Here is a 22807-nt window from a genome sequence, read left to right as displayed (position 1 = left end):
AGAGAGAGGCCCGCATACCACAAAAAAAAAAAAAAAAAAAAAAAAAAAAGGATCTTACTGATGCTACTAATTAAATTTGTTTAAAAAAATCGTGAAGTTCTTTGCTGACAAATCCCATGAGAGAGCTGCCTCTACTCCTAGCTCCCAGTTTAGGCAGGAATACAACATTACAGCTCCAATGAAATGCTCTTAGAATAGGCATCCCAGGAAAGGGCTCTCTTCTCCACCAAGACTTGGATTACGAAGACATACAGAGCTGATCCTATGCTTTCCATCCTGAGAGGCTTACAGAACAGGAACTGACATTGGCCACATTTCAAAGGGATTTCTACAGCAACTTTAAGAAGTCATCCTTTTTTTTTTCTTTTTTTTGGTAAGTGCTTTCTGAGAACATCAAGGATTTGCCAGGGACTCCAAGAAGCCCGGTTGAAAAGAAATTAAAGAAATCAAGGGCTTCCCTGGTGGCGCAGTGGTTGAGAGTCCGCCTGCCGATGCAGGGGACACGGGTTCGTGCCCCGGTCCGGGAGGATCCCACATGCCGCGGAGCGGCTGGGCCCGTGAGCCATGGCCCCTGAGCCTGCGCGTCCGGAGCCTGTGCTCCGCAACGGGAGAGGCCACAACAGTGAGAGGCCCGCGTACCACAAAGAAAAAAAAAAAAAGAAATCAAGAAAACATTTAATTATTGTCATTCCATCCAAGTAAATCCATTTATAACCACATCAAAGATAAACACAAATATGGCAGAAAGCTTCCCTAGTGAGCACAGGAGGTATGAAGATCAGCTTTGATACCTAAGAATTTTGGGCTTGTTGGGGTCTGTTTTCATTTGTCTTTCCTTTGTCTCTTTTATTCTTCCTTTCTTCTTTCCTTCCTTCTTCCCTTCCTTCTTTCTTTCTTTCTTGTGTGTGTGCATGCATGTGTGTATGTGTGTGCGTGTATGTAAGTGGTTTATTGTTTTTGCTCTTTTCCTGTCAGTTCTCCATAGAATAATAAATATTACCAATCCACTGAAATTGACTCCACATTCTCTGTCCATGGACAGCAAAACCCTCCAAATAAATCCTAAATTTTAAGGACTTTGAAAGTAGAAATGTAGAATGGCATATGGCGATATGCAAGCTCGGGGCTGTTTTCATTCATCAGGGCTGTTTTCACAAATGGAGAATCAGCAGGAAATAAGAAAGACTAAGAAAGACTTTGCTCTCCTGGGACACACATCGTAGCACTGCACAGAATCCCTGAGCACAGGTGGTTAGCCCAGGTCATCAGAGGCAACAGGACATTTCAGGTAACTGACATTTCAGAGCCCTGCAGGGCCCTGGCTTCAGGGATTCTCCTTCAGGGCAATCTCTGACCTGCCCTCCTTCTCCGGTCCTCCGTGGGTCTCCCTCCCGACTAGCCACCCCCACTCTGTAGAGGACCACATACCTGCTCCTCTCTCCCCCTTCCTGACCTAAAGGAGCCTCCAAACTTCATTCACACTAAGCTCTAAATGACTGGCAACAATTCCCAGAGTCCCTCTCTCTACCCCCACCCCAACCAGCAGACGACCCCCTGTACCAAAGGAGAATAAAAGGAAAGAAAGAAACACATTTGTTGAGGATATGTTATGTACCCAATACTATTGTGAGCACACCTAACATATTTTATCTCCTCTAATTCTCACAACAAAAGGTACAGGTAGACAGTTTCTTCTGTCTTGTATTAAGAGAACAATTTGACAGATGTTAATTTCATTGACCAAGGTCACAGGCAGTAAATAGAGCTTTGATCCATCTGACCTCACTAAATCTGCTGCTTCAGGGAATCTGGGCCAAAAAATCAAAGGATGTTCAACATTTTCCAGCCCAAAGTCAAAGGTTGAAGAAGACTGAGCCTCCTGAGAATCTTCCTATTCCCTGGCATCTCCGCTTAAAGGGCAGGAGTAGTCTGTGGAAGATTTAACTTACCAAAAGAGGCAGGGGCCACCTTCTGCTGCCCTGGAGGCAGAGTCTCCATTTCTCCAGGCAGCATCCAGCCCTCTTCCTCCCTTTAAGGATTCCCACCTCTCCACCCAAGGACACTCACTGATTTTGCCCCCCACTCCTCCTCCTTAGGCACTGCCAAAGCACCACTGCCAGCATGTCACAACAAACCTTCAAAGGTCCCTATTTCTAAAAGTCCTGATTTCAACCCCTTCCCTGACTGAAGCCGCCGCACCCACAAAGAAATGTCATCTTCCCTGACTATCAAGGCTCATAGCCCGCTCTTCTCAGGCTAGTCTCTTTACGGCTTTTCAGCCATCCACATTCCCAAATCAATTCTTTCTCTACTTTCTCCCTCTATCCATCCAAGCCTAAGGACTCCCAGAGACTCTGCTAAAGTCTCCACTCTGACACCTCCCCTCTGCTGTCCCGCAAGATCCCTTCCTCTCTTCTGTCACCCACAATTTCATATCCTGCTCTCTTCTCACTGAGGGTTCACAGGTGTTAACTTAAGGCATGGGCCAGCTTGGACCTCTCTACCCTGCATAGATGGCAATGGAGCACCTTGCTCCACAGCAAGGCCCCCAGCCAGGACTTGTTGGTTGAGCCCCTGTGGTACTCACGGCTGTGTATTTTCTGCAGAGAGAGGTACTTTTCCAGGTTCCTCCTGAGCTTCATCTCATTGCCATACTTGCCCACGGTGCCATCATCGGACAGGATGAAGTGGGAGTGCATGCAGTTGAGTGTGGTGAGTTTGCTGAGGGGGTTGCCCAGAGTCTGGTACAGGCACACCGCCTACGAGACAGCGAGGACAAGAGACGGTCAGAGCTTGAGATCCTTCCCGGGCTGACTGCTCCAAAGGCCTGTCTACAGGCCTTTAGAACTCTGTACTACAGAGTTCCTGTCCAGGTCAAAAAGTAGTACTTGCTACCAAGAGCAGTGCTTCTCAAGCTATCTGTAGTGAAGAATCAGTCTGAGTTTTCTTATTTCTTATATTTTTATGGACAGACAGGTAGTCCCCTAATGCATGACTAGTATGCGGCTTGTACTACATGAGACTCACAAGTTCAACAACACTCGCACACACAGCAAGCTAAGCACGCTTACCATATGCTTGGATGTCACAGCACCGTCACATGGCTAAAATTGGTTCCATGTATTTATTTTCAATTTCTGTACTTTCCTTGTCTCAGATCATTAAAAAACAGTTCAAGGATCTGCATTGGTACACAGAGTGCATCACTATCCAGAAACTATGCCTTTTAATAGATCTATTCCAGAATAATATTTGGACACTGATTTTTTTTCTCGTATTCCAAATGAAGTGAAAAGTAAACGGAGATGCATTCATTCAATATAAAATATCCAGATCTTTATTAGTATTTGGTGATTCTTCTATAAGCTACTCCAATTCTCATTTGTTTTTAGAGAGGAGAGAACAGTACATTCATTTGGTACCTGTGGGGGATTAGTTCCAGGACCACTCGCAGATACCACAATCCACAGATGCTCTAGTCCCTTATATAAAATGGCGCAGTATAGTCGGCCCTCAGTATCCCCTGGATCCGCGGTCGGCTGAATCCTTAGGATCCACTGTCAGTTGACTCCTCAGATGCGGAATCCACAAATAGGGAAGGCCGACTGTGTTTGGAGTCAAAGGGCCCAAGTTTAAGGCTAGGCTCTTCTACTTTCTAACTTTAACTCTGGGTAACACCTGCTTCCTTTCTCAGGCTTATTTTCCTCATGTATACGTGATGATAATAATTCCTATAGCAGAGGATTGCTGTGAGGCTTTAAAGAAATAATGGGGGCTTCACTGGTGGCGCAGTGGTTAAGAATCTGCCTGCCAATGCAGGGGACATGGGTTTAAGCCCTGGTCTGGTAAGTTTGGTGATTCTTCTATAAGCTACTCCAATTCTCATTTGTTTTTAGAGAGGAGAGAACAGTACATTCATTTGGTACCTGTGGGGGATTAGTTCCAGGACCACTCGCAGATACCACAATCCACAGATGCTCTAGTCCCTTATATAAAATGGCGCAGTATAGTCGGCCCTCAGTATCCCCTGGATCCGCGGTCGGCTGAATCCTTAGGATCCACTGTCAGTTGACTCCTCAGATGCGGAATCCACAAATAGGGAAGGCCGACTGTGTTTGGAGTCAAAGGGCCCAAGTTTAAGGCTAGGCTCTTCTACTTTCTAACTTTAACTCTGGGTAACACCTGCTTCCTTTCTCAGGCTTATTTTCCTCATGTATACGTGATGATAATAATTCCTATAGCAGAGGATTGCTGTGAGGCTTTAAAGAAATAATGGGGGCTTCACTGGTGGCGCAGTGGTTAAGAATCTGCCTGCCAATGCAGGGGACATGGGTTTAAGCCCTGGTCTGGTAAGATCCCACATGCCGTGGAGCAACTAAGCCCACGTGCCACAACTACTGAGCCTGTACTCTAGAGCCCGTGAGCCACAACTACTGAAGCCTGCACACCTAGAGCCCATGCTCCACATGGGTGGCTCTGAAGCCACCACAATGAGAAGCCCATGCAAGGCAACAAAGAGTAGCCCCACTCGCCACAACTAGAGAAAGCCCACGTGCAGCAACGAAGGCCTAACACAGCACCCCCCACCAAAAAAAGAAAGAAATTTATAAAAAAAAAAGAAGAAATAATGGATGTAAAAAGCACTAGGAACGTTACAAACATTAGTATTTAAAAGTTACCTTATAATCCCTAAGCATGACACTGAGGGCAGAAACCAAAAAGAAAATGATTGATAGATTTAACACATATTTTTTACACATGGAAAGATGTTCATAAATGATACAAATTAAAATCTGGGAAATGCAGCACACATGGCAAACAAAAATGTTAATAGAGTGAATTATAATATAAAAGATCTTTCAAAATATAAAAACTATGCTTAAAAATGCATAAAAACCACATGGAAAGATGTTGAACATCACTAGTAATCAGAAAAACGTACATAAGAAAAATTAGGTGTTATTTTATACCTATCAGAATGGCAAAGTTTAAAAAAAGCCAGAAAACCCGAAGCTGGAAATGGTACAGGAGAATGGGCACCCTCATACCCTGTTGGTAGCAATGTAAATTGTTACCACCTTTCTGGAAGACAATTAGTCACATTTTAAAAGTTACATAACAACTGGTCCAAACATTCTACTTTGAGAATAACTTCTAAGGAAATAAGCGTTTTCAGCTAGTTTCAAAAATATATGGGTCTTACCACTACATTAATATCATTTTTTGTAAAAGTTAAAAATAGACAACATAAATGGACAATATAGGGAGATGGTTAAATAAATTATGGTACTTTACTACAACAGAACTTTACCAGGCATGAAAAATAAAAATGCACCCTTGGGGCTTCCCTGCTGGCGCAGTGGTTGAGAGTCCGCCTGCCGATGCAGGGGACACGGGATCGTGCCCCGGTCCGGGAAGATCCCACATGCCGCGGAGCGGCTGGGCCCGTGAGCCATGGCCGCTGAGCTTGCGCGTCCGGAGCCTGTGCTCCGCAACGGGAGAGGCCACAACAGTGAGAGGCTTGTGTACTGCAAAAAAAAAAAAAAAAAAAAAAAAAAAATGCACCCTTGGCTCTCAGAATGTGGCCTCTTAATACTATTTCCCACTAAAAGCAACCAGCCATTTCTCTAGGAGCAAAACTTATATACAATGAGCCAAGAACATTTTTTTTCATACTAAAACACAAGGAAGCAATGATAAATCACTAGAATTGTGTTAAAAGGTCTCAGGAGACAACTTGAAAGGCTCCACTGGCCACAATGGGACAATATGAGCATGATAAAGAATAATAACTATATTAGAATAATGGATTAAAAAATACCAAATATGTTTAACTTCATGAATCAGAAAAAAAAAAAAACTCACTGTTCACCTTGGGGGATGGTAGATAACCAACTCAATGCTTTGAAAACTGGCAAATAAAGAAAAAGAATCAAATATTTATTCTATCCTTTCCCATACAACTGTACCACAAGGTAAACGAAGCAATTGAGGAGAAAATGTTTCTCTTTATAGAGTATTTAAGCTAATAAATGAAGAAAGAACACTATAATTAAATATTAGCATTTTTGCAACTCTGTTGAAATAATAAATCTAGGCAATGACATCATAAAAAGAAAGAGGATGTTATGTCACAAGGGAAGGATACATCTCCTCCTAGGGCATAAACCTGTACAAAAAGAACCTGAATCTGATCATACCTTTGGATCAAACTACCAATTTACAAGAAAGACAAAAGACAGAGAAATAGGCTAAATGCTACTACAAGAGCTTAAATCTGCAAAATCCAAACTGTGGGAAACTCTTTAGGAATGACCCAGTTTCTTCAACAAATAAATTGAAACAAGCAAACAGAAAACAAAAAAGGAGATGGAGGGAAAATCCAGAGATCAAAAGCGAAAAAAACTCAAGGAAAAAAACTAAGTGACCGAAGAGACAAATCAACCCATCACAATGTAGGCAAATTTTTTGGATAATGAAATCAAACAACTGAAAAATTGAGACAATCAGAAACTTGAACACAGACTGGATATTTGATGATATTCAGAAATTATTGTTAATTTTTTAGGTACAAATATGGCAATGTGGTTATATTTTTTAATTGTCCATATACTTTAGAAATAACTACTAAACTATTTACCAATGAAATTATTTGATGTCTGGAATTTGCTTCAAAATAATGGAGGGAGGAGATGGAGAATGGATGAGGGACTAAACTAAACAAAATTGGATATGAGTTCATAACTGCTGAAACCAGGAGAAGGGTACGAAGGAGATGATTATTCTAATCTCTCTACTATTTAATGTGTTCGAAATTTTCCAAAATGAAAGTTAAAACAAACCATAAGCATGTCTATATTAACTGACATAGAGAGTTAATTATGTTAAATAGTTAAGCTGAAAAACAGATTCACAACAAAAGGTTTCTGTTGTTACTTTTTTAACACACAAACTTTTTTAGTATACATATGTACGCATACATAGAAAAAAATTCTGGAATGATACACACCAAAATATTAACAGTGGTTATCTTTCTTCTTCATACCTTTTGTAATACTTGAGATACCTACCAAAAATATACATTAGTCTTATAAACAAACTTAGACAAGTCCATCCCTTTAGAATCATTCTGGTTACTGTGTTGGGATCAGACCTTAATAAGAGACATGGATGAGAGTAGTGAAGGCTATTACAATCATCCAGGTGACAGAAAATAGTGGCTTAAACCTGCTCAGTAACAGTGGAGGTAATAAGAAGAGGTCAGATTCCAGACAGATATATATATTTTTAAAAATAAATTTATTTATTTTATTTTTTTAAATTTTTGGCTGTGTTAGGCCTTTGTTGCTGTGCGCGGGCTTTCTCTAGTTGCGGTGAGCGGGGCTACTCTTCATTGTGGTGTGCGGGCTTCTCATTGTGGTGGCTCTCCTTGTTGCGGAGCACGGGCTCTAGGTGCATGGGCTCAGTAGTTGTGGCACACAGTCCAGTAGTTGTGGCACACAGGCTCAGTAGCTGTGGCTCACGGGCTCTAGAGTGCAGGCTCAGTAGTTGTGGCTCACGGGCTTAGTTGCTCCACGGCATGTGTGATCCTCCCGGACCAGGGCTCAAACCCATGTCCCCTGCATTGGCAGGCGTATTCTGAACCACTGCGCCACCAGCGAAGCCCCCAGACATATTTTTTAAGTGAAGCTAAGATGATAATTTACTGGTGGATCAGGTTTGAGGCATGAGACAGAGATCATTCCAGGATAAGTTCAGGGTTTTGGCTTGAGAACTGCAGGACAAGATTGTCACTTTCTAAGATAGGGTAAGGGAGGCAGCAGGAAGTCAGGAGTTTATTGGGGGTATATTACATTCAAGATGTCTACTAGATATCCGGATATAGTGCTAAGCTGGCAACTGGATACATGTTTATCTCCTTTTGTTGTGAAAGGATTGTCTACTTACATCTCTTCCAATAAGATCTTTCCGGTTCTCAATGACACCCCAAGGAGGGATTCCAACTGTCCAGATTTTTCTCAAGGACTGGGAGGAATGGGCTTTCAGGGCATCCCCAACATGTTTGGACACACCTATGAACAATCAGTTTAGAAGTCAAACTTTAACTCACAAATCATGCAAAACGCTGTGACTGCCACAAAGAGACAAGTAGACAAGCATATGCAAAAGACTGTTATCAGGGAAAGTTGCTGGCATAGTGGAATTAATTTCTGGTACTTTGACTTGCTCTACTCCCTCTTGACACCTCCTTCTCCTATCACTAACCTTTCTACCTGAACAATTCTCCTCTCCCTTTGAGAAATTTCTGCTTACAACATCAGTTCTGCCCCTATTCTTGCCTGACCAGAATATCCTGTAAACCCACCCCTGACATCAGGAATGTTCTAAGTATTTTTTTTCTCTAAACTTCTTGACTGTCCCAGTAAAACATCCTGAAGATCCTTTCTTCATTGAGGCAAATTAATTTAACAGCTTTATATTCATAAATATTCCAGAACTAATACATTAATGTTTGCCTTTCTGGGACTAATAATAATAACAATAATAGCCAACACTTACTGAACTCTTAACTACATACCAGGTGCTTTTTTAAGTTTTACATGCATTTACACTTTAAGTAGGAATTTTTTTAGTCTATTTTATAGGCAAAAATTGAGGTACAAGGAAGTTAAATAATTTGTCCAAGGTTATAGAGCTGGTAGTTTGTACAGTTTGGATTCCAATCCAGGATCTGACTTTTCTTTTTTCAATAGACTTTACTTTTTTTCTTAAATTTATTATTTTTTTATACAGCTGGTTCTTATTAGTTATCTATTTTATACACATCAGTATATAGATGTCAATCCCAATCACCCAGTTCATCCCACCACCACCACCACCACCAGCCCCTGCCACTTTCCCCCCTTGGTGTCCGTAAGTTTGTTCTCTACATCTGTATCTCTATTTCTGCCCTGCAAACTGGTTCATCTGTACCATTTTTCTAGGTTCCATGTGTATGCGTTAATATACGATATTTGTTTTTCTCTTTCCGACTTACTTCACTCTGTATGACAGTGTCTAGATCCATCCATGTCTCTACAAATGGCCCAATTTTGAATGGATAAAGAAGGTGTGGCACATATATACAATGGAATATTACTCAGCCATAAAAAGGAACGAAAATAGACTTTACTTTTTAGAGTAGTTTTAGATTCACAGCAAAACTGAGCCAAAGGTACAGAGATTTCCCATATACCCTCTTCCCATATACCCTCTACACACTTACAACCTCCCCACTGTCAACATCCCCTACCAAAGTGGAACATTTGTTACAACTGTTGAACCTACACTGACACATCATAACCATCCAAAGTCCACAGTTTACATTACATTAGAGTTCACTCTTGGTGTTGTACATTCTATGGGTTTGGACAAATGTATAATAACATGTATGAACCATTACAGCATCATACAGAATAGTTTCACTGCCCTAAAAGTCCTCTGTACTCCGTCTATTCATCCCTCATTCCCCCAATCCTTGATAACCACTGATCTTATTATCTCTATAGTTTTGCCTTTTCCAGAATGTCATATAGTTGGAATTATGCAATATGTAGCCTTTTGAGATTGGCTTAATCTGCCTTTTAGCAGAAATAGAGTCACAGACATAGAGAACAAACTTATGGTTACCAAGGGGGGAGGTGGTGGTGGGATGAATTGGGAGATTGGGACTGACATACATACACTACTATGTATAAAATAGATAACCGATGAGAACCTACTGTATAGCACAGGGAACTCTACTCAATGCTCTGTGGCAACCTAGATGGGAAGGAAAGCTAAAAGAGAGTGGATATATGTATACGTATGGCTGATTCACTTTGCTGTACAGCAAGAAACCAACACAACATTGTAAAGTGACTCTACTCCAATAAAAATAACTTTAAAAAAATTTGCCTTTTAATCACAAACACTACATTACACCACTTACTCTTTCTATGTACAGTCTGACTCTGTATGTGTCATTAGCACAGGAATAAACAACAACAAAGCCCTTCATATTGCATGCATCTAAAGCATAGCACCTAAATCATTTCCTTCTCTCTGGAATCCTCCCCTCCAGCCATCTTTTGCACTTTTCCCAGTCATTTTCTAAAATTGGGGTTCTGGACCACAGAACACACATCAATACCTATAGAGATTCAGATCCATAGGTTTGGCATGCGTTACCAGCATGTGGTGGTGATCGTTTGTCAGCAGCCCACGTGTGATCTTAATACATATTATCTGCTAAGACCCTCTGTAAAACCAGATTTGACAATATCATTCCCTATTCATTCTTCTGTTCAAAATCCTTTGAGGGCTCCCTGCTACACAGAGAATAAAACCTCAGCCCAAATAACAGGGCACCCAATCTGGCTCCAGTCTCCCTTGCTGTCCCTGTCCTCTGCCACATGGCACATCCAGCTAGCAGCCTTATCACCTCTTTCTACACATGCCTTAATCTCCAGCTGTGTACCTTGCCCTGAACTGTCACCTCTGCCTAGACTGCTTTTTCCTACCCTTCTCTCAAGGCCAACATTAAGAGCTATATCCTTCACCAAGCTTTCTTCTCAGGTTCCCTCAGTTGGAACTGGAATTTGTTTTCCTCTTCCTCTTCCTTTTACTCCCAAACACTTTCTTTGTATCTCAACTATGACCCATTCAGCATCGATTTTTGGTTAGTTGCTTACTCTCTGTTTGTTACAGTCACCCACCCCATCACTAAACACGGGGTCCATATCTTACTCATCTTTCATCCACAGCATCTATCCAAATGCTTTATATACAATAGATTCTTAAAGGCTTCTGGCATTCAATTTAAATAAATGTAAAAAATTCATGCCAAATAATGTTCAACTACAGCTGAGAAGCATCTCAAGCATAGGTTGAAGCTGGTAAGCAAAGCTTCTCAAATTTGAATGTGTATAACAATCACCTGGGGATGTCATCAAAATGCAGATTCTGATCCCACCGGTCTGAGGAGCCTGATATCTGCATTCCCAACAAGCTCCTAGGTGATGCTGATGTTGCTGGTCCAGGGACCACTTCTTGAGTAGTCAGGACCTAAGGAGCTGAGGCTGAATCAAGTCAGACCCTGATTATTGTTTAAGGAAGCTCCAAGTATACCTCATTTCTCATGTCTTTTGTTCATATGAACTATTTCAACAGTCTTCACACTATTATATTTGTGTTCTTTAACTGGCCCTAATCTAAAATATATTTTTCTTAAAGAAAAGCAATAAGTAAAATAAAGCATGTAACACAATTATTTATTCAAAGAAAAAAACCATGCCCAAGTTCACCTTTTTCTGAACTCTACAAAACTTCCCCATCCACCCTCTTTTTTTTTAACTGTTAATAAAATAAGTACTACACATTGGACTTAGAACTCTGCAACCTTTGCTTTTTTCTAAGAATGTGAAACAGTAATTATCTCAATGAAATGTACCAGAGGAACTACCAGGTTACCCATTAGTGACAAGAGGAATCCCTTGGTTTTATTTTTATTTTGTTTTTTCAATCACTTGCTTCCTTCATTCCTTTTTAATCAAAAGAAATTATTCATTACATTAGTACCTGTTGCTCAGTTCTTAGACATATGTATAGGCCCTGGCCTCTACCTCACAATCAGGTAGACTCATCCTAACCTAACCTGTAAGGCAAAACATAAACGTGCTACAAGTGCTACAGGCAATAAACACTATAGAAATTAAGAAACAAGAGCGAGTTGAGATAGAGAATGCTTCCTGGGTATGTTGGCATCTAATGTAGATCCTAAAGGTCAAGCAGAACTTAATAGGAAACATTGGCTAGGATATCTCAAATCAAAAGAGGAAGAAGTAAAGAGAAGATGGAAAGCCACACCTGTGATATTGTGACTTATAATAATATATATTTGGTCTGTTAGTGACACAGAGCTCCTTAAAACCTTGGAATTTCCTAAGTGGTGAGAGTGACAGAGGTGTCTTCTGTTATGTTAATGAGGCGACTTTTGGACCTACTGATGGGGGCTGGTTGCCAAGGGAACCAACCAACCACGTGATTAGAGGGTAGGAACTTCCAGTCTCACCCTCAACCATTGGGGAGGAGAGAGGAACTGGAGACTGAGTTCAATTATCAATAGACAATGACTTAATCAATCGTGCCCATGTAATGAGGCCTCCATAAAAAAACTTAAAAATTTAAAAAAACAGGGTTCAGAGAGCTTCCAAGTGGGTAAACACGTGGAAATGGGAGGAGGGCATGAAAGCTCCGTGCCCCTTCCCACATGCCTTGCCCTATGCATCTCTTCAATCTACCTGTTCCTGAGTTACATCCTTTTATAATAAACTGGTAATCTAGTGAGTAAACTGGTTTCCTGCATTCTGTGAGCTGCTCTAGCAAATTCATCAAACCCAAGGAGGGGATGGTGGCTGGCTGATTTATAGCCAGCCAGTCAGAAGCATGGGTAACAACCTGGACTTGAGACTGACATCTGAAATGCGGACAGTCTTGTGGGACTGAGCCCTTAACCCGTGGAATCCGTTGCTATTTCCTGGTAGACAGTAATTCAGAATTGAGCTGAACTGTAAGACACTCAGCTGGTGCTGGAGAACTGTGGTGTGTTGGGAAAGAACCCACACATGAGAACTGGTGTCAGAACTGTAACATATCAGTAACAGATTAGTAAGAGAGGAGTCTGTGAAGTCAGTAATCCTCAACCCTGGCTGCACATTAGATACCCTTCAGAAACTTCACCCTGAAAAACTCTAATTAATCTGGGGTAGAACTTGTGCATCTGTATTTTTGCAAAGTCCCCAGATGATTCTCTAACATGCATACAGTTCATAAACACTGATGCAAAAGAGTAGGGTTAGAGGTTCAGGGGCTACTAAATGAAGTTCTTGAATGTCAGATTTCGAGAAGTATGAGTCAGTGACAGAAACAAGTGAGTGAAATGCCAGTTATGTAGTTAATTATCTCCTCATGCCCCATACACTCAATGCAGTTGTTGCACAGGTCACTGATTTCCAATTCCTGAGAACCTTACCATGGTGAGTTTAGCTCACGTCTATGCCCATCCACTACCTCACCACAGTCCAAAGCTCATGAAAACCTATTTTCTTTGCCAGACATTTACCCAAAGTTATATTAAAATAGCATATTTTTACAATGGTAAAAATACATTCCAGGAAAGGTCTAGGATTCTACTGCGTTTCTTTTCCAGTCACTACACTTCCAGTCTTTCTCACACTACCACATCTCCTGGCAGCACTGCAGAGCAAAGGTTAGATGCTATACTGCCTGATTCACAGTTAAAAAGAAGGAATTAAAAAAAAAAAACAACAGACTGAAACAGGGAATGTGCCTTACCGGTATTAATGCCTTCAGTTATTATCCACGCTCCCGTTGTCTCTGCAGCTTTGAACAAACCTTGGCTGAAGATCTCTTTAAGTTTGGAGGGCATCTTGAAGTTTTGGATGCCCCCGTGGACAGAGATCACCAGCTTTGGCAGTTCCATCTTCCACTCTTTCAACATTAAATGTAACAGATGATCCAACTTTGTGTCATAAGAAGTTCTAATATACTGGAAGATACGCATATACACATATACATAAAATAGTGGAAAATACCTGCCACATCGCAGTAAGCACACAGCAGGGCAACTGAAATGCCAAAACTTGAAAGAAAATGTCTAGGATCTCTTTAAAAGTTCATCTTCATATAATGGAAATATTTACTTTGAAAAGATCCCATACCCCCTTTTAAGTTCCTTCTGAGAATTACAAGTCACCATAGGAAGGCTTCCTCTGGTTTTCGGGGTTAGTCCACCAACGTTCTCTAGAAGGTCTGAGGTAAGGCAGAAATACTTCAAACTGGCAAAAATCACTACACCAGCAAACCCATTTAAAAATAGTTCTAGAAATAAGTGAAATGAGGTTTTTTTCATAAATGCTATGGCTTTTAATTTACTGGACCATTTCACATATTTGCATAATTTAAATTAAGATCTAGAAGCATGTTCATTTATTTTAAATCTTACATTCTAACCATTTCCTATATATATCATGTCTCTAAAAACTTCTTTTCCAAAATAAATACTTTTCATAAGAGAGTCAATGTAACCAAAAGAAAAGACGGAAATGAGGCAGCTCCAGAATCATTTTGCATTTTGCCCAAGATTATAGTGTATGGCTGGCTTTCTTTTCCCAGCCAATGCAGCCACATACAGACTGGTAAAATCATATTGAGATGAGTGTGAGCCAACCAACAGCAAGACTAAGTCAGATTTATAGGATAAGGACCATAGGAAACCAAGAGTTTATAAAACTATAGCAAAAATAACCACAGGTAGAGATCGCCATAGTTATGCAAATAGGAATTATCACATTGTCCTCCAGAATGTGATAGTGATTTAAAACAATTGTCTTCATCTTTGAAATTCTTAAAACATAATCCCTTTATTTCATAATTAAAATATTAGAATTTCTGACATGAGGATGGTGCAGCCATCACAGGATGTAGTAGAAAGAATCTAAGGGAAACTAGGATTCAGTTTACAAGTGAGAAAACTGAGTTGCCACGGCTTTATCACATATTCAAAGAGTAGGAAAAATACAAGTTGACCTTTGTGAAAGGGTTGATTTTGCCCCAAATGATGAATAAGGGCAGAGGAGGCAGCTCTGGTTTAGTTCTCCTTCTCTCTCTCTCTCAGTTCTCTCTCCCAGGTAGCCCTCCCTTTCAGTTATAAGTCCTTTTAGTCCTAGAAGATACTTCTCCTTGAGATTTGAAGATAACACCTTGATCAACTAAATTATCAGCACTAGAGTCTTTTCTTCCAAAGGCCAACTGAAGACGGTGCTAAGGTTTAATGACTCTCTTTCCCCTCCTCCTCGTGCTAAGGTTTAATGACTCTCTTTCCCCTCCTCCTCCTTTATCGTAACTCACCTCCAAACCTCTGTGGAAGGAGGCGGGAGGGATAACAACTAGGAAGGGAAATGCCCCAGAGGGGATGAGTAACCAGCTCTCACAAGCTCTCCTGCTGTGCACGCTAAACCTGAAGTGCAATTCCAGGCTGAAATACAAGGGTAGCCTCTTCTGAGAGATCAAAACAAATGCATTCAGGCACAGAGGACGTAACAGGAGCCTAATGCTAAGCATAAAACGTATTAGTGATCAGATCTGTCTAAACATGTTTTCAGCTTTCCTAAATGTACCATATTCTTCCCCCTTGGCCTTCCCACAAGCTATTCCTCACGCCTACAGTGGTCTTACCCTTCTGTCTCACCAGACACCAAACACCTCACTCATCTTTCCCATCTCAGCTTAGCCATCCCTACTCTCAGATGGCTTCCTTGACACATGCACACCACCCCAGAAAAACAGGAGGAGTTCCCTTTTCATTCTCTCAAAGAACGCTGTATTCCCCTTTCCTAGCATCCCCACCGTCTGGGGTAATTATATATTTATTTCTTGTTTCCCTCACTAGACTGTAAGCAATGTTAGCACACAGAACATATTCTCTTTGGGGCATAGCAAAGTATGGGCAACTGATAAAGATCTGTTGAATGCATTAAAAAAAATGAGTAAATGAAGATGATTATGAACAAACATAAAAGCAAAAGGAAAAAGATGAACAATTAAGGGAAAAATTACATAAAGAGTTCTGAGAGTCAGCTTCCAAAAAGGATTGGAGGACAGTTTTCTTGCCAACTAAAACAAACAAACAAAAATCAATGCACAAAGTTAGATGCAAGTGGATTAGTAATCAGAAATGTAGATTACTATACAATTATATTATAAAAGCTTATTATGATTGCACTATTAAGAACAGTTTTTCAAATCCTTTTAACTGATGATGTACTGCAGGACACAACTGATTCTGAGCTTTCCTGAGGTAGGCTTCCCCTGTATTTTCCCCAAGGAAAGCTGCCTCTAATAAAGCAGTGTACAGTTAACAAGCTCAATAGAAAACAGCTGAGAGACAGCTGGCCTGTCAATACTATGTGAATCACATGTAAAATGACTATATTAGGGACAGGAGAAAAACTGGCCTGTAAAGCCCAGCACTATCATTCAGGGGGTACAGAAATTTCTCCATTTTCTTCCTGAGAAAAGGCTCTCACAAGGGCATAGCAGGCATCAACAGCCACAGGTTACGTTACTGGGAATTGCTATGGCCGTGATTCAGGTGAAGCCTGTTCTTCGGTAGTAACTTTTGTACATTCCTTAAGAAAAGGGAAGCCGTTTGGCAACTGCCTCATGAGCAATAAGCCATTCTCTTCTGCAGAGGGCATAACCTGGCTGAAAGAAGTCAGTCAAAGAGCTGGCCACACCACACCTGGGAAAGGTATCATGCCCCTCAGACATAAAAGAAAAAGAGTCAGGTCATTTTTGTCAACAGGTGAGTAACATGGATCACCTTTGCAATAAAACCTGATCATCTGATCATCTACACTTAGAAATACAATTTGGAGATACATTTGGAGGTTATAGCCTCTGTTAAAAATCAGCAAAATAGGAGACCTTCAAGACGGTGGAGGAGTACGATGTGGAGATCACCTTCCTCCCCACAAATACATCAGAAATACATCTACATGTGGAACAACTCCTACGGAACACCTACCGAACGCTGGCAGAAGGCCTCAGACTTCCCAAAAGGGAATAAATTCCCCACATACCTGGGTAGGGCAAAAGAAAAAAGAAAAAACAGAGACAAAAGAATAAGGATGGGACCTGCACCTCTGGGAGGGAGCTGTGAAGTTTCCACACACTAGGAAGCCCCTTCACTGGCGGAGACGGGGGGGTGGGGGGGTGGCGGTGGGGAAGCTTCGGAGCCACAGAGGAGAGCGCAGAAACAGGGGTGCAGAGGGCAAAGCGGTGAGACTCCCGCACAGACGATAGGTGCCGACCAGCACTCACCAGCCCGAGAGGCTTGTCTGCTCACCCGCCTGGGCAGGTGGGGGCTGGGAGCTGAGGCTCGGGCTTTGGAGGTCAGATCCCAGGGAGAGGACTGGGGTTGGCGGCGTGAACACAGCCTGAAGGGGCTAGTGCACCACGGCTAGCCAGGAGGGAGTCCGGGAAAAAGTCTAGACCTGCCGAAGAGGAAAGAGACTTTTTCTTGCCTCTTTGTTTCTGGGTGCGCGAGGAGACGGGATTCAGAGCACCGCTTAAAGGGGCTCCAGAGACGCGCACGAGCCGCGGCTATCAGCATGGACCCCAGAGACGGGCATGGGACACAAAGGCTGCTGCTGCCGCCACCAAGAAGCCTGTGTGCGAGCACACGTCACTCTCCACACCTCCCCTCCTGGGAGCCTGTGCAGCCCGCCACTGCCAGGGTCCCGTGATCCAGGGACAACTTCCCCAGGAGAACGCACGGCGCACCTCAGGCTGGTGCAACATCACGCTGCCCTCTGCCGCCGCAGGCTTACCTTGCATTCCGTACCCCTCCCTCCCCCACCCCGGCCTGAATGAGCCAGAGCCCCTGAAGCAGCTGCTCCTTTAACCCCGTCCTGTCTGAGCCGGAACAGACGCGCCCAGGAGACCTACACACAGAGGCGAGGACGAATCCAAAGCTGAGCCCCAAGAGCTGGGCGAACAAAGAAGAGAAAGGGAAATTTCTCCCAGCAGCCTCAGGAGCAGTGGATTAAATCTCCACAATCAACTTGATGTACCTGCATCTGTGGAATACCTAAATAGAGAGCAAATCATCCCAAAATTGAGGCGGTGGACTTTGGGAGCAACTACAGACTTGGGATTTGCTTTCTGCATCTATTTGTTTTTGGTTTTATGTTTATCTTAGTTTAGTATTTAGAGTTTATTATCAATGGTAGATTTGTTTATTGATTTGGCTGCTTGCTTCCTTTTTCGTATATATATATATATAGATAGATAGATAGATAGATAGATAGATTTTTTTTTTCCTTTTTCTCTTTCAGTGAGTGTGTATGTGTATGCTTCTTTGTGTGATTTTGTTTGTATAGCTTTGCTTTTACCATTTTTCCTAGGGTTCTGTCTATCCGTTTGGGGGGGTTTTTTTGTACAGTTCTTTTTTTCTTTTTTTATTTATTTTTGGCTGCCTTGGGTGTCCATTGCTGCACGCAGGCTTTCTCTAGTTGCGGCAACTGGGGGCTACCCTTTGTCGCAGTGCGCAGACTTCTCATTGCGGTGGCTTCTCTTCTTGTGGGGCATGGGCTCCAGGAGCACATGCTGCAGTAGTTGTGGCATGCGGGCTCAGTAGTTGTGGCTCACAGGCTCTAGAGCGCAGGCTCAGTAGTTGTGGTGCACGGGCTTAGTTGCTCTGCGGCATGTGGGATCTTCCTGGACCAGGGTTCAAACCCGTGTCCCTTGCAATGGCAGGTGGATTCTTAACCACGGCACCACCAGGGAAGCCCTTTAGTATAGTTTTTAGCGCTGGTTACCATTGGTGGATTTGTTTTTTGGTTTGATTGCTGTCTTCTTTCCTTTGTTCTTTATTTTTTTCTTACTTTTAACTTTTTTTATTTTATTGTAATAACTTTATTCTACTTTTTTTTTCTTTCTTTCTTTCTTTCTCCCTTTACTTCTGAGCGGTGTGGCTGACAGGGACTTTGGGCTCGGGCCAGGTGTCAGGCCTGGGCCTCTGAGGTAGGAAAGCTGAGTTCAGGACATTGGTCCACCAGACACCTCCCAGCTCCATGCAATATCAAAAGGCGAAAGCTCTCCCAGAGATCCCCATCTCAACGCTAAGACCCAGCCCCACTCAACAACCAGCAAGCTACAGTGTTGGACACCCTATGCGAAAAAACAAACAAGACGGGAACACAACCCCACCCATTAGCAGAGACGCTGCCTAAAATCATAATAAAGTCACAGACACCCCAAAAGACACCACTGGACGCGGTCTTGCCCACCAGAAAGACAAAACCCAGCCTCATCCACCAGAACACAGGCACCAATCACCACCAGGAAGCCTACACAACCCACTGACCCAACCTTAGCCACTGGGGGCAGACACCAAAAACAATGGGAACTACGAACCTACAGCCTGTAAAAAGGTGACCCCAAACACAGTAAGGTAAGCAAAATGAGAAGACAGAGAAACACACAGCAGACGAAGGAGCAAGGTAAAAACCCACCAGACCAAACAAATGAACAGGAAATAGGCAGTCTAACTGAAAAAGAATTCAGAATAATGACAGTAAAAAGGATCCAAAATCTTGGAAATAGAATGGAGAAAATACAAGAAACGTTTAACAAGGACCTAGAAGAACTAGAGAGCAAACAAAAAATGATTAACAACACAATAAATGAATTTTAAAATTCTCTAGAAGGAGTCAATAGCAAAATAACTGAGGCATAAAAACGGATAAGTAACCTGGAAGATAAAATAGTGGAAATAACTACCACAGAGCAGAATAAACAAAAAGAATGAAAAGAATTGAGGACAGTCTCAGAGACCTCTGGGACAACATTAAACTCACCAACATTCAAATTATAGGGGACCCAGAAGAAGAAGAGAAAAAGAAAGGGACTGAGAATATATTTGAAGAGATTAGTGTTGAAAACTTCCCTAATATAGGAAAAGAAAGAGTCAATCAGGTCCAGGAAGCACAGAGAGTCCCATACAGGATAAACTCAAGGGGAAACACGCCAAGACACATATTAATCAAACTATCAAAAATTAAATACAAACAAAAACAATAAAAGCAGCAAGGGAGAAACAACAAAAAACCAGCTTTATGACAAATGCTAAAGGAATTTCTCTGGGCAGGAAACACAAGAGAAGGAAAAGACCTACAATAACAAACTCAAAACAATTTAGAAAATGATAACAGGAACATACATAGCGATAACTGTCTTAAATGTAAATGGATTAAATGGTCCAACCAAAAGACATAGACTGGCTGAATGGATACAAAAACAAGACCAGTATGTATGCTGTCTACAAAAGACCCACTTCAGACATAGGGACACATACAGACTGAAAGTAATGGGATGGAAAAAGATATTTCATGCAAATGGAAATCAAAAGAAAGCTGGAGTAGCAATTCTCATATCAGACAAAACAGACTTTAAAATAAAGACCATTACAAGAGACAAAGAAGGACACTACACAATGAACAAGGGATCAACCCAGGAAGAAGATATAACAATTGTAAATATTTATGCACCCAACATAGGAGCACCTCAATACATAAGGCAAATGCTAACAGCCATAAGAGGGGAAATCGACAGTAACACAATCATAGTAGGGGACTTTAACACCCCACTTTCACCAATGGACAGATCATCCAAACTGAAAATCAATAAGGAAACACAAGCTTTAAATGATACATTAAACAACATGCACTTAATTGATATTTATAGGACATTCGATCCCAAAACAACAGAATACACTTTCTTCTCAAGTGCTCATGGACCATTCTCCAGGAGAGATCATATCTTGGGTCACAAATCAAGCCTTGGTAAATTTAAGAAAATTGAAATCGTATCAAGTATCTTTTCCAACCACAAAGCTATGAGACTATATATCAATTACAGGAAAAAATCTGCAAAAAATACAAACACATGGAGGCTAAACAATACACTAGTAAATAACCAAGAGATCACTGAAGAAATCAAAGAGGAAATCAAAAAATACCTAGAAACAAATGACAATGAAAACACGATGACCCAAAACCTATGGGATGCAGCAAAAGCAGTTCTAAGAGGGAAGTTTAGAGCAATACAATCGTACCTCAACAACTAGAAACATCTCAAATAAACAACATAACCTTACACCTAAAGCAGTTAGAGAACGAACTGACACTGCAGAAATACAAAGGATCATGAGAGATTACGACAAGCAACTCTATGCCCATAAAATGGACAACCTCAAAGAAATGGACAAATTCTTAGAAAAGCACAACTTTCCAAGAGTGAACCAGGAAGAAATAGAAAATATAAACAGACCAATCACAAGCACTAAAGTTGGGACTGTGATTAAAAATCTTCCAACAAACAAAAGACCAGGATCAGATGACTTCACAGGTGAATTCTATGAAACATTTAGAGAAGAGCTAACGCCTATCCTTCTCAAACTCTTCCAAAATATACCAGAGGGAGGAACACTTCCAAATTCATTCTACGAGGCCACCATCACCATGATACCAAAACCAGACAAAGATGTCACAAAGACAGAAAACTACAGGCCAATATCACTGATGAACAAAGGTGCAAAAATCCTCAACAAAATACTAGCAAACAGAATCCAACAGCACATTAAAAGGATCATACACCATGATCAAGTGGGGTTTATCCCAGGAAGGCAAGGATTCTTCAATATATGCAAATCAATCAATGTGATACACCATATTAACAAATTGAAGGAGAAAAAACATATGATCATCTCAATAGATGCAGAAAAAGCTTTCAACAAAATTCAACACTCATTTTAAATAAAAACCCTGCAGAAAGTAGGCACAGAGGGAACTTACCTCAACATAACAGATGCCATATATGACAAACCCATAGCCAACATTGTTCTCAATGGTGAAAAACTGAGACCATTTCCTCTAACATCAGGAACAAGACAAGGTTGTCACTCTCACCACTATTATTCAACATACTGTTGGAAGTTTTAGCCATTGCAATCAGAGAAGAAAAACAAAGAAAAGGAATCCAAATAGGAAAAGAGGAAAAGCTGTCACTGTTTGCAGATGACATGATACTATATATAGAGAATCCTAAAGAAGCTACCAGAAAACCACTAGAGCTAATCAATGAATTTGGTAAAGTAGCAGGATACAAAGAAATCTCTTGCATTCTTATACACTAATGATGAAAAATCTGGAAGAGAAATTAAGGAACCACTCCCATTTACCATTGCAATAAAAAGAATAAAATAAAATACCTAGGAATAAACCTACCTAAGGGGACAAAAGACCTGTATGCAGAAAACTGTAAGACAGTGATGAAAGAAATTAAAGATGATACAAACAGGTGGAGAGATATCCCATGTTCTTGGATTGGAAGAATTAACATTGTGAAAAATGACTATACTACCCAAAGCAATCTACAGAGTCAGTACAGTCCCTATCAAACTACCAATGGCATTTTTCGCAGAACTAGAACAATAAATTTCACAATTTGTGTGGAAACACAAAAACCCCGAACAGCCAAAGCAATCTTGAGAAAGAAAAACAGAGCTGGAGGCATCAGGCTCCCAGACTTCAGACTATATTACAAAGCTACAGTAATCAAGACACTGTGGTACTGTCACAAAAACAGAAATATAGATCAATGGAATGGGATACAAAGCCCAGAGACAAACCCACACACCTATGGTCAACTTATTTTTGATAAAGGAGGCAAGAATATACAATGGAGAAAAGACAGCCTCTTCAATAAGTGGTGCTGGGAAAACTGGACAGCTACATGTAAAACAATGAAATTAGAACACTCCCTAACACCATATACAAAATTAAACTGAAAATGGATTAAAGACCTAAATGTAAGACCAGACACTATAAAACTCTTAGAGGAAAACATCGGCAGAACACTTTGACATAAATCACAGCAAGATCCTTTTGACCCACCTCCTAGAGAAATGCAAATAAAAACAAAAGTAAACAAATGGGAGGGACCTAATGAAACTTAAAAGCTTTTCATCAGTAAAGGAAACCATAAACAAGACCAAAAGACAACCCTCAGTATGGGAGAAAATATTTGCAAATGAAGCAACTGACAAAGGATTAATCTCCAAAATTTACAAGCAGCTCATGCAGCTCAATATCAAAAGAAAACCCAATCCAAAAATGGGTAGAAGAACTAAATAGATATTTCT

At 41.2% G+C, this 22807-nt stretch overlaps 1 protein-coding gene across 1 annotated transcript in view; it reads right to left on the bottom strand.

Moving 5' to 3' along the window:
* TRPM6 (transient receptor potential cation channel subfamily M member 6) overlaps positions 1–22807 on the bottom strand; it is a 142416-nt gene that overhangs the window by 90407 nt on the left and 29202 nt on the right. The window contains 3 exon segments of the mRNA XM_028493867.2: positions 2588–2759; positions 7948–8072; positions 13375–13588. Of these exon segments, the coding sequence (XP_028349668.2) occupies positions 2588–2759; positions 7948–8072; positions 13375–13588 (511 nt within the window).

The sequence above is a fragment of the Physeter macrocephalus genome, chromosome 9, assembly GCF_002837175.3.
Source record: "Physeter macrocephalus isolate SW-GA chromosome 9, ASM283717v5, whole genome shotgun sequence".
NCBI classification, from domain to species: Eukaryota; Metazoa; Chordata; class Mammalia; order Artiodactyla; family Physeteridae; genus Physeter; species Physeter macrocephalus.
This window is presented reverse-complemented; position numbering and strand designations above follow the sequence as displayed.